This window comes from Taudactylus pleione, unplaced genomic scaffold (genome assembly GCF_031769625.1).
Source record: "Taudactylus pleione unplaced genomic scaffold, aTauple2 ptg001812l, whole genome shotgun sequence".
Taxonomy (NCBI): Eukaryota; Metazoa; Chordata; class Amphibia; order Anura; family Myobatrachidae; genus Taudactylus; species Taudactylus pleione.
This window is the reverse complement of record NW_028286209.1, coordinates 1-13,123: the sequence shown is the minus strand read 5'-3', so window position 1 is coordinate 13,123 and position 13,123 is coordinate 1. Positions and strand designations below refer to the sequence as shown.

The 13,123-nt window shown below is 50.1% G+C and overlaps 1 protein-coding gene across 2 annotated transcripts in view; it reads left to right on the top strand.

The window, feature by feature from the left end:
* EFNA3 (ephrin A3) overlaps positions 1-11,235 on the top strand; it is a 65,425-nt gene extending 54,190 nt beyond the window's left edge. The window contains exons 2-5 of one of the 2 annotated variants that reach the window (XM_088465041.1): positions 4,089-4,378; positions 5,394-5,459; positions 5,658-5,735; positions 10,804-11,235. In XM_088465041.1, the coding sequence (XP_088321167.1) occupies positions 4,089-4,378; positions 5,394-5,459; positions 5,658-5,735; positions 10,804-10,922 (553 nt within the window). In that variant the 3' untranslated portion in view covers positions 10,923-11,235. Of the gene's footprint in view, positions 1-4,088; positions 4,379-5,393; positions 5,460-5,657; positions 5,736-9,515 lie in introns of both variants that reach the window. The other variant, XM_088465040.1, reaches the window with a different exon arrangement.
* The last annotated feature ends 1,888 nt before the right edge of the window (positions 11,236-13,123 follow it).

The following is a 13,123-nucleotide window of genomic DNA, read 5'->3' as shown; positions in this document are numbered from 1 at the left end:
GCAGGGCGCCTCTGACAGCTGCGTTCCTATAATGTCCCTCGCCAGCTAAAGAGATTCCTCCAGGCAGACTGGCATTAATCCTGACACACTGTTTCTGTATTACCTGCCTCGTGTGTCTCTCTGCAGCGTGTCGGTATGGCCAGAGCCGCTGTCTCCATTCACAAGGGCTCCAATCGCTGCGTTATCCCAGCTTTCCTTGTATGATCAGGGGCCGTGCTCTTACACGTGCTACATAAACATGGCGGTCATTCTGTGATGTCCCACGCCTAGATCTGCCGCCATTTCCGATCATACCGGTACTTGCACGGATTACTGCGCCGCAGTGACGTTGCATACAAGGGTAAAATGCTGCTGTTGAGATTCTCCGTCCGGACGCGGCCTTATGTGGGCGAGACGCGGTTATGCTGCAGATTCAGTAACGAGGCTTTATGTAGGCAGGATATGATACTCTGACATCGAGGTTTGAGGTTGCGTATTTAAGGAGGTGTCACTTGGCAGATGAGTGCCTTACGAAACTTTTTGGATGCGCAGAACGACCTATATTTGATCTCACCAAGACGTTGCCTTCTAAACTAGCGCCAAATCGTTTTCTTTTTAAACCTTCATGGTTTCTCCCATTATCCCCCTTCCTCGGGCTGCAGAGACAGAGATCCATATATATTATAGGCCTGCTCAGCGTCACCCCAACCTCCTGGCCCTGTGCCCCCTACATCACTGCTGGATGCTGTGACGGGCAGGCAGGGGAGGGCAGACCTGGCATGAAAGTCTGGCAGTGCTGGGAGCTATAGTGACCTCTGACAAGTGTTACATCTGTGCCTGTAGCGGGGTCTGGCCCTGTGTCTGTAATGCCTGCAGGGAAGAGTAATAGCCAGTAAGTCATTACAGATCTCTGCCTCCTGCTTTCCATATGCTGTCACGTATGTGCTGTGTCCTTCACAAGGACAGAACACTACATAGTAACGCTGACCATTCATTATCACATATCCAGCTAGGCTAAGGGTTCAATACAAGGGATAAAGGACATTGTCCTACATGAACACAGGCATGGCGTACTCCTGCCCTCCTGTGTGGGCATTATTAGGGCAGGATCAGACAGCCTGTACTCTGTACAAACTCACAGGTCTCTTCTTCATGTGCCCAGCGCTATATAACCCTCACAGGTCTCTTCTTCATGTGTCCAGCGCTATATAACCCTCACAGGTCTCTTCTTTATGTACCCAGCGCTATATAACCCTCACAGATCTCTTCTTCATGTGCCCAGCACTATATAACCCTCACAGATCTCTTCTTCATGTACCCAGCACTATATAACCCTCACAGGTCTCCTCTTCATGTGTCCAGCGCTATATAACCCTCACAGGTCTCTTCTTCATGTGCCCAGCGCTATATAACCCTCACAGGTCTCTTCTTCATGTACCCAGCACTATATAACCCTCACAGGTCTCTTCTTCATGTACCCAGCACTATATAACCCTCACAGGTCTCTTCTTCATGTGTCCAGCGCTATATAACCCTCACAGGTCTCTTCTTCATGTGCCCAGCGCTATATAACCCTCACAGGTCTCTTCTTCATGTGTCCAGCACTATATAACCCTCACAGGTCTCTTCTTCATGTGTCCAGCGCTATATAACCCTCACAGGTCTTTTCTTCATGTACCCAGCACTATATAACCCTCACAGGTCTCTTCTTCATGTACCCAGCACTATATAACCCTCACAGGTCTCTTCTTCATGTGTCCAGCGCTATATAACCCTCACAGGTCTCTTCTTCATGTGCCCAGCGCTATATAACCCTCACAGGTCTCTTCTTCATGTGTCCAGCACTATATAACCCTCACAGGTCTCTTCTTCATGTGTCCAGCGCTATATAACCCTCACAGGTCTTTTCTTCATGTGTCCAGCGCTATATAACCCTCACAGGTCTCTTCTTCATGTGTCCAGCACTATATAACCCTCACAGGTCTCTTCTTCATGTGTCCAGCACTATATAACCCTCACAGGTCTCTTCTTCATGTGTCCAGCACTATATAACCCTCACAGGTCTCTTCTTCATGTGTCCAGCGCTATATAACCCTCACAGGTCTCTTCATGTGCCCAGCGCTATATAACCCTCACAGGTCTCTTCTTCATGTGTCCAGCACTATATAACCCTCACAGGTCTCTTCTTCATGTGCCCAGCACTATATAACCCTCACAGGTCTCTTCTTCATGTGTCCAGCACTATATAACCCTCACAGATCTCTTCTTCATGTGTCCAGCACTATATAACCCTCACAGGTCTCTTCTTCATGTACCCAGCACTATATAACCCTCACAGATCTCTTCTTCATGTGCCCAGCACTATATAACCCTCACAGATCTCTTCTTCATGTACCCAGATCTCCTTCTTCATGCTGTCACGTATGTGCTGTGTCCTTCACAAGGACAGAACACTACATAGTAACGCTGACCATTCATTATCACATATCCAGCTAGGCTAAGGGTTCAATACAAGGGATAAAGGACATTGTCCTACATGAACACAGGCATGGCGTACTCCTGCCCTCCTGTGTGGGCATTATTAGGGCAGGATCAGACAGCCTGTACTCTGTACAAACTCACAGGTCTCTTCTTCATGTGTCCAGCGCTATATAACCCTCACAGGTCTCTTCTTCATGTGTCCAGCGCTATATAACCCTCACAGGTCTCTTCTTCATGTGTCCAGCACTATATAACCCTCACAGGTCTCTTCTTCATGTGTCCAGCGCTATATAACCCTCACAGGTCTCTTCTTCATGTACCCAGCGCTATATAACCCTCACAGTTCTCTTCTTCAAGTGTCCAGCGCTATATAACCCTCACAGGTCTCTCCTTCATGTGTCCAGCATGATGTAACCCTAACAGGTCTCTTCTTCATGTGCCCAGCACTATATAACACTCACAGATCTCCTCTTCATGTCCCCAGCGCTATATAACCCTCACAGATCTCTTCTTCATGTGCCCAGCACTATATAACCCTCACAGGTCTCTTCTTCATGTACCCAGCACTATATAACCCTCACAGATCTCTTCTTCATGTGCCCAGCACTATATAACCCTCACAGATCTCTTCTTCATGTACCCAGCACTATATAACCCTCACAGGTCTCTGCTTCATGTGCCCTGCACTATATAACCCTCACAGGTCTCTTCTTCATGTGCCCAGCGCTATATAACCCTCACAGATCTCTTCTTCATGTGCCCAGCGCTATATAACCCTCACAGGTCTCTTCTTCATGTGTCCAGCGCTATATAACCCTCACAGGTCTCTTCTTCATGTGCCCAGCGCTATATAACCCTCACAGGTCTCTTCTTCATGTGTCCAGTGCTATATAACCCTCACAGGTCTCTTCTTCATGTACCCAGCACTATATAACCCTCACAGTTCTCTTCTTCATGTACCCAGCACTATATAACCCTCACAGGTCTCTTCTTCATGTGTCCAGCGCTATATAACCCTCACAGGTCTCTTCTTCATGTGCCCAGCACTATATAACCCTCACAGGTCTCTTCTTCATGTGCCCAGCACTATATAACCCTCACAGGTCTCTTCTTCATGTACCCAGCACTATATAACCCTCACAGGTCTCTTCTTCATGTGCCCAGCACTATATAACCCTCACAGGTCTCTTCTTCATGTGCCCAGCACTATATAACCCTCACAGGTCTCTGCTTCATGTAAATGTGCTCTGTTACCTTTGGTTGTTTGATCCCCTGGATATCCTGGCACAGTATGGGTCTGTGTTACTGGGAAAACGTGAACATTACTAAGTGCTTTTGGCCAGCTCGATATTTCCTAATTAATTCTCAGCCTCGAGTGCAGAGATTAGAGAAAAAACCCAAATTACAGCTCAGCCGTGCGTGCAGTGTATTGACTGACACATGTGACCAAGCATAGCCAATCAGAAGCTCTATATCAGAGACTCCACAGAAGCCCAGGCTCCGCTTGTGTTGTGAATAGTTAATATAGTAAATGGTATTATATATGAAGTGTTATATTTCCCGCCATTCTCCCGGCCAGCGCCTGCCATGTTCCCCCTGTTGATGCCTCACTTCTCTTTGTCTTTCAGCTTGCGGCGTGATGGTTACACGGTTCAGGTGAATGTAAACGATTACCTAGACATCTACTGTCCTCATTACAACGAGACGATAGCGGAGCACAGGATGGAGCAATACATTCTATACATGGTGAATTACGAAGGGTACAGGACCTGCAATATCAGCCAGGGCTTCAAGCGCTGGGAATGTAACCGGCCGCACTCCCCTCACAGCCCCATCAAATTTTCCGAGAAGTTCCAGCGCTACAGCGCCTTCTCCCTGGGATACGAGTTCCACGCTGGACATGAATACTACTATATATGTAAGTACGTAGGCCGAGGATAGTTATGTACAGTTTTTCATTTACGTTAAATATACATTAAATATGAGGAGAAAACAACCCATTTAAATGCTGCCATTCTGCACAACAGCTCCCCCTAGTGTCCAAACTGTAGTTGGGGCTACATTCTGCATCATTTGATTACATGAGTCCTATGTTACTGCGACCAGTTAGGATGTACAAAGCTTGTCTCAGACCTCCATACAGAGTGTTATACCTGACAGTCCCATACTGCTCTGGTGCTCAGTATTCCTGCCCTCCCTCCATTACAGGCAGCAGATAGTGACCGTGTTCTGATCTTATATAGGATAATGCTGGCTGCAGTTATTTGAGCTGCTGGAATGTCACTTGTTCTCCCCTCCCTCCATTACAGGCAGCAGATAGTGACCGTGTTCTGATCTTATATAGGATAATGCTGGCTGCAGATATTTGAGCTGCTGGAATGTCACTTGTTCTCCCCTCCCTCCATTACAGGCAGCAGATAGTGACCGTGTTCTGATCTTATATAGGATAATGCTGGCTGCAGTTATTTGAGCTGCTGGAATGTCACTTGTTCTCCTCTCCCTCCATTACAGGCAGCAGATAGTGACCATGTTCTGATCTTGTATAGGATAAAGCTGGTTACAGTTATTTGAGCTGCTGGGATGTTACTTGTCCTCCATCCCTCTATTACAGGAGGGCTGTGGACTGTATCGGGAGGGCTGGGTGTAGCTGGTCTGTGCCCATATTGGGGTGTGGACTGTATCGGGAGGGCTGGGTGTAGCTGGTCTGTGCCCATATTGGGGTGTGGACTGTATCGGGAGGGCTGGGTGTAACTGGTCTGTGCCCATATTGGGGTGTGGACTGTATCGGGAGGGCTGGGTGTAACTGGTCTGTGCCCATATTGGGGTGTGGACTGTATCGGGAGGGCTGGGTGTAGTAGTTCCGATGACTGTCTGAGACTGTGGGAGATTTGTTAGTGAGAGTCCTGACCTGACGGAGCTCTCTTGTGTTTCAGCCACACCGACGCACAACCACCGACGCTCCTGTCTGAAGATGAAAGTGTTTGTCTGCTGTGCGACCAGTGAGTATTACCGCGTGCTGGGCAGGGGGGGGGTAAACGGGGGTAATTTCAGTGTATGGGGCAATAATACTAGTGTTTAGTATCCGTATATGAGACGGTTGGGGCAGCTTTGGGGTAATTGTGATGCTTGGTGCTGGTAAATGGTGGGGAGGCGGCATGGGGGGTTTCTCATTAATGGTCTTTGTGTCTTCTCTGCAGCGGCTCATTCAGGAGAGAAACAGTCTCCCACGCTGCCCCAGTTCACGATAGGACCCGAAGTGAAGATTGAGGATCTAGGTAAGGGCACATAGGCGCAGGTTTGTGGTTATCTGGCGCCCTCCTCTGGTCAGTCCGGAAATGAGACCTCTCTGAATAGAATATTTATTATTATTCATTTCTTTGGTTATTTGTAGCTGGAGAAGAGATTTTTGCATTAAAAGGTTATTTACAGTGTAATGATATTTATTGTGTTACACCTGTTACATTCAGCTACTCTGGTATCTATAGAATGTTTTCTTCTATGAAATGTTTAATGGGACGGTCCATACTGCCCCCTGCAGGCCCCACAGCGCCAGCGCGTACAAAGCCGTGAAAACACTGTAAGACCCGATGATCCTGCTGGGTGTTGGTTATTGTGCTGGATTTTCCCTCATTGTAATGAAATGTGAGGGCTGTAGTATTGCTGGGATTGCACGTGGTACCATTAGTGATTATTGAGTATGGATGACAAGATCCTCTCTGTAATAATCACATCGCCTATACGTATGTACTATAGCCTTTTCCTACACCCTCTGCGCTGATAAAGGTGTAATAATGCGGTATTGGGTATGAAACATTAACCATACATCTGTAATGGGCTGTAGTAATTATAGCAACATTATCCAGATAAGGGACTTTCATTATTGTGTGTACTAAGACCCTAATATAAGGACTAATCCTGTCCCTCCGCCAATGTATCATCGCGTCTGACGTGGGCCCGCGTAGGAAGAGTTTCATGGGGGCTGAACCCGAGGGAGCAGCTTTGGGGGCTCCTCGTTCCTCCCCGGACGTTAGACTGACTGGGCCCTACCAGTGGGTTTTGGGATTAGTCCCTGTCTGGCGTGGATGGACACATCTCTAGTAAGGTGCATCTAGCAGCGTCTGGGTGAGAGGACCCAATGATCTGTCCATCCTCTCGGAGATCATTGAATGGGGGCTGTGTAAAGGGGGGCGGGGGGCCATTTTGGAGGACAGGTGCTTTAAGCTGTAGCAGCAGCCAATCACAGCAGTTATCTTGTTGGGTCCCAGCTGGTCTCCTTGCGCTATAGATGACTGGCGCAGATGCTGGAGAGGTTATAGACTGACTCACAGGAAGGGGAATGAGATAGTGGTGGGAGTAAGACGTGGAACGTCCTGTAAAGCCACAGGGAAAGGGGGTGGGGAGGGGGGTGTTTAGGGTTCTACTAGGCGGTTACACTGGTCACTTAGTAGAAGCTGCGTTGGTGGATATGGGGTAATACGCCCTGTACTGCGCAGATTAGGGGAGCCCGCGACGAGTGCTCGGAGGTATCACTCCTCTGATGTCAGCAACAGGAGAGAAGCGAATGTTTAACACAAACTCAAGTTTTAAGAAGCAAAATCCCCCCCTGCTGAGGTTCTTCCGTCCACGCACAGACTGAGCGATGGAGGTCTCTATAATAAGTACATTACCAGATTATTCCTTCGGATAATGAGTAGAGAAGGATAAAATGAGATCCAACATGAGGAGAAGCCTCCTAGGGAGGAGAAACGCGTTGAAGGATACAGAAGGAGCCTGTTATCACATTACTCCACTCTGCGCTACACGTTGTGTATTTACCCCAGAGGACGCGGAGTCGCTGCCCCATTGGGGCCGTCTTGGCTTGTGCCATTTTCCACCTGGGTTCTGTCTGCCGTGCACGGCTGCATTGGAGGCGGCGCGTCCCTGCGGCTAAGAGTGGAGACAGAGACAGCCCGTGCCGACCACTGTGCTTCTGCCCCACGTGCTACTCTGAGCAAGCTCTGCCATGGACTTCACCGCTGACATTCACCACAGATGCTGGCACACTCAGAGCTCACCGGCTTCACAGCATAGAGCTAGCGCTGATCCCACAGTGCTAACGGCCTGGTACATTGCTGGACTCACCGGGCTTCACGGCACAGAGCTAGCGCTGATCCCACAGTACTAACGGCCTGGCACATTAATGGACACCGGGCTTCACAGCACAGAGCTAGCGCTGATCCCACAGTACTAACGGCCTGGCACATTGCTGGACTCACCGGGCTTCACGGCACAGAGCTAGCGCTGATCCCACAGTACTAACGGCCTGGCACATTAATGGACACCGGGCTTCACAGCACAGAGCTAGCGCTGATCCCACAGTACTAACGGCCTGGCACATTGCTGGACTCACCGGGCTTCACGGCACAGAGCTAGCGCTGATCCCACAGTACTAACGGCCTGGCACATTAATGGACACCGGGCTTCACAGCACAGAGTTAGCGCTGATCCCACAGTGTAAACGGCCTGGCACATTGCTGGACTCACCGGGCTTCACAGCATAGAGCTAGCGCTGATCCCACAGTGCTAACGGCCAGGCACATTGCTGGACTCACCGGGCTTCACAGCACAGAGCTAGCGTTGATCCCACAGTGCTAACGGCCTGGCACATTGCTAGACTCACCGGGCTTCACAGCATAGAGCTAGTGCTGAGCCCACAGTGCTAACGGCCTGGTACATTGCTGGATTCATCGGGCTTCACAGCACAGAGCTAGCGCTGATCCCACAGTGCTAACGGCCTGGCACATTGCTGGACTCACCGGGCTTCACAGCACCGAGCTAACGCTGATCCCACAGTACTAACGGCCTGGTACATTGCTGGAGTCACCGGGCCTGGCACATTGCTAGACTCACCGGGCTTCACAGCATAGAGCTAGTGCTGAGCCCACAGTGCTAACGGCCTGGTACATTGCTGGACTCATCGGGCTTCACAGCACAGAGCTAGCGCTGAGCCCACAGTGCTAACGGCCTGGCACATTGCTGGACTCACCGGGCTTCACAGCACCGAGCTAACGCTGATCCCACAGTACTAACGGCCTGGTACATTGCTGGAGTCACCGGGCCTGGCACATTGCTGGACTCACCGGGCTTCACAGCATAGAGCTAGCGCTGATCCCACAGTACTAACGGCCTGGTACATTGCTGGAGTCACCGGGTTTGATACCTAAAAGCTACGTGAGCGTTTGTCCAGCATACAGGACGGATACAGGAGCTCACGCACTCTTCCAGCACCTGCTATACGGAGGCGCCTCCTGTATATATTGTTCTCCTTCCCCAGGACTGGGAGTATAGTGATATACAGCACATACACATTTATAAGCCTCCTGCGCTATTGCAGCATTATATTGTGGTTATTTATGAAGTAAATTGTTATTTTGTATCCGCATGTGATCACATTTGTGCCAAACTCACTGGTCTGTATCTTAAAAACTTGAGTGTGCTAGAAGCACCAGAGCAGAGAGCGACACCCCTGGCTGGTTAGCGGAACTGCACGGACTGTGACAGGTGCAGGGTGCTAGAATGAAGACTATATTGTGTATAAATGACTTTAACCCGGTGTTGTAATAAAACGCTGTCTGGTTTCTTATGTAGTCTACAGAGATGATTTACCACCTGAAAGAGTATTAGCGATGAGGATGAGGAGGTGTTTCCGTGAGCCCCCTATAGCCTCCATATTATACCACAAGAGGAAACGGCTGCCGCGGACCACGTGTAATACGCTGCAGTATAGGATCAGAGACTGAAGCAATGTATTGTAATCAGCGTAGCATCTGATGTATGGCGCTCAGAGCGATCTGCCTAACCCCGCCCACTGCGCATAGTCAGACTTGTTGGGTTTCAGCCATTTCATTCTCTCCTACTACCTCTATGACCTCAGCAATTGTCCCGATCCGATGGAATTAGCAGACGAGACGCAATGCTCCTTTATCCCACCCGCTGAGAGGGACGTTCCCTGAGATCGCTGTGATACGGACTTGTTACTACGTTAGGTCCTAACGCCATCTCTCTCTTCATTTCAGGTAACTTTAACCCGGAGATCCCCAAGTTGGAGAAGAGCATTAGTGGGACGAGCCCTAAGCGGGAACACTTGCATCTGACCGTGGCCGTGTCTCTCCTTATAATGACACTCTTAGCGTCTTAGTTTTCCGATGGCCAGAAGGTCTGGAGGCCTTGTAACTGGACTACAAATGAAGGTACAAGCTCCACGGGAAGGAACTCGGTGCGGAGCAGGTCCCATCACAGCCTGAGGAGGACAACATCTTGTCGCCCATGTTTTCTACGTTCCTGTGGCACCAGAACACTACAGAGACACCAGTGATTTCAACAATACTGTCCAGGTGGCAGCCATACTGGATTGATGACCTCTTGGCCCAGCAGATGGACCTCTCAGTTACAGCCCTTATGTAGACGTGGCCGCCATAATCGGGCTGTTATTTTCTTTTCTTGAGTGCCTACGCCCTCTATGGGGTGACAACAGACCATCTTGTTTGTCGGCCTTACTGTCCCCGAATTTGTTCCCGACGTTCCTCACTTGCCTGGACACGTTTCTCAGCCCTGTGGTACATTGTCCCTCTACGCATCTCATTACCGCGCGCTCTCTTGCTCGGAGAACCGTGAGACTCATGGATTTAATAGGCCCAAGTGCGTTTTGGCACAGTAGCAAAACCCTTTCAATACCAAATGTGCAGCTGTTACTCCACCATAACCTTATCCACTTCTTCTGGTGCCAATTGTGTACAAACCCAATATATTATTACACTCCCCCCAGTGCAACGGATGATAGGACTCCATCCACGTGCTAATGAATCATTCTCTCCAAATGTGGAAGGTGGGGGTTTGACTGGACCTTCACTCCAAAATTCTACTTCTATCATGGTGTAGGCTCGAGCCCAGGAATACCGGACCCATTGGAGGTGCTCTGACAAAGTTATCCCACATTCACGTCCTACAACTATATAATAACCCTGTTCTGCTGTTGCTGATAACCAGGCCCCATGGCCTTTTCTGTTGGGACCCCTTAGAAGCAGCGAGGAGGGGCTTGTGTCTCACACATTACACTACTATAATATGACATCCTATGTCCAAGATGTGCAATCTAGTTATAAATTGCCCTAGGCTACGTACCCCTGTTACCGGACCCTGCCCCAGTCACCTACCCAATGAGTTTATAGAGGGGTCCGATCTTGTGTCACGTGGGTGGAGGTGATATGGTCTATAATACACACTACACTTGTAATAACGGGGAAGCTGTTCTGATTTTCTACTTATTTTTATTTATAAAAAGACCCATTTTATCCTGATTTACAGGTCCCTCAGCCTCTTCCATCCCTGCGGCTGTCACATTGCACAGGGGACAACAGGAAGACCCCCACCCCCCGGTACAATATGATTTCAGTGAAATATTTATCACCCTCAGCTTGGAGTGACCCAATTACCAAGCGCAGCGGCAATGAGGACCTGCGCTAAAACGTTCAGGAACTGGATTCATCGCCTAAACCTCCCACCCACAGCGCAGACGTTCCCTCCGGTGAGCGAGGAATGAGCGTAGGAGCCTGGAGCCGGTGTTTGTGTATATATACATATCTATTGCTGTGTGTATACAGTCTTTCTACCATTGTCCCTTCTGAGCGAGCTGTAAATAGATTTATGTGGTTCCTGTTGTCTTCTATGAAGGCAGTCTCTCCACCTATGCAATGCACAGACACTTTCAGAGAATAAATATCAGACTGATCTTTTTAACGAGCTGCTTTGGCTGATTTTCATAAGATGCTGTTATCTATAAAATTAATAAAACCAGAACAATCAGCCGTGGATTCTTAGTATGGGGGGGGGGGTGGGGTGGGGTGTGTGTGATTCAGGGGTGCAGGATGGAGAATAAATGTGCACGTCCTGCGTGTAACTGTGAGTGAGGCCCTATATACAGACGCTGGACGTTCCAGGACAGATCTATACGTCACCTCTTATGACAGAAGTGCGATAAAGTTACAGCGGCTTCCTGTCCCCGTCCCAGTAACTGATTACAGCAGAGCAGGCACATGTGCCCCATGTCCTCCTGTTGCCGGGCCTGTGTGTGGGGACCCAGGGGTCACCCCCCCCCTTAATCCTGCCCTGATTTTTGCCCTGCTAGAATGACCCTATATGGGCTTGGCCGTGCAAGCTCACAGAACTTGAGTGCTGAAACGCATAGTGTGTAAAATGCGTGGTGTCAATCTTCAGTTACAGTACTCACCACAGTGCTATGATCTGCCCCTGGAAGCAACATTCGCACAAGAGCAGTGGGCGCTTCATAGATTGGGTTTCCATGGCTGAGCCTCAGGTCACCATCTGCTATACAAAACCTGGTCTGGAGAGGAGCAAAGACATCGTCATATTACCGTCCGGCAGTCTGACGGGTGCATGTGGGTTTGGGGGATACCAGGAGAACACTTCCTGCCCATATGGGTACTGAAGGAATAATGGCCTGGGGCTGTGATATGTTTGGTGGGCACAGTATGCTGTATCATGGTGTGCTGCTAACTCTGGCAGCAGTTTGGGGGGATGCCAGGAGAACCCTTCCTGCCCATATGGGTACTGAAGGAATAATGGCCTGGGGCTGTGATTTGTTTGGTGGGCACAGTATGCTATATCATGGTGTGCTGGTAACTCTGGCAGCAGTTTGGGGGATGCCAGGAGAACACTTCCTGCCCATATGGGTACTGAAGGAATAATGGCCTGGGGCTGTGATTTGTTTGGTGGGCACAGTATGCTGTATCATGGTGTGCTGCTAACTCTGGTAGCAGTTTGGGGGATGTCAGGAGAACACTTCCTGCCCGTATGGGTACTGAAGGAATAATGGCCTGGGGCTGTGATTTGTTTGGTGGGGCACAGTATGCTGTATCATGGTGTGCTGCTAACTCTGGCAGCAGTTTGGGGAAAGCCCCCCTCCTGTATCAGGGTGAGAATGTCCCCGTATACACAGCGAGGTCCATCAGACTATGGTTTGCTCTAAAAAGAACCTGACCCCTGCCCCATCACAGCCCCCACAGCCATGTCCCAAAATCTATTCTACAGGAGCCTTCCCAGAAGAGTCGCAGCAAAAGTGGCTTATCTTCTCCACACTGACACCTCCCTGTATATGGCTCCACACTGACACCCACCCTGTATATGGCTCCACACTGACCACCCCCTGTATATGGCTCCACACTGACCACCCCCCTGTGTGTATGGCTCCACACTGACCACCCCCTGTGTGTATGGCTCCACACTGACCACCCCCTGTGTGTATGGCTCCACACTGACCACCCCCCTGTGTGTATGGCTCCACACTGACCACCCCCTGTGTGTATGGCTCCACACTGACCCCCCCCCCGGTGTGTATGGCTCCACACTGACCCCCCCCCCCCCCCCTGTGTGTATGGCTCCACACACTGACCCCCCCCCCCCCCCCCCCCTGTGTGTATGGCTCCACACTGATCCTCCCTGTGTGTATGGCTCCACACTGACCCCCCCCCCCCCCCTGTGTGTATGGCTCCACACTGCCCCCCCCCCCCCCCCCTGTGTGTATGGCTCCACACTGACCCCCCCCCCCCCCTGTGTGTATGGCTCCACACTGACCCCCCCCCTGTGTGTATGGCTCCACACTGACCCC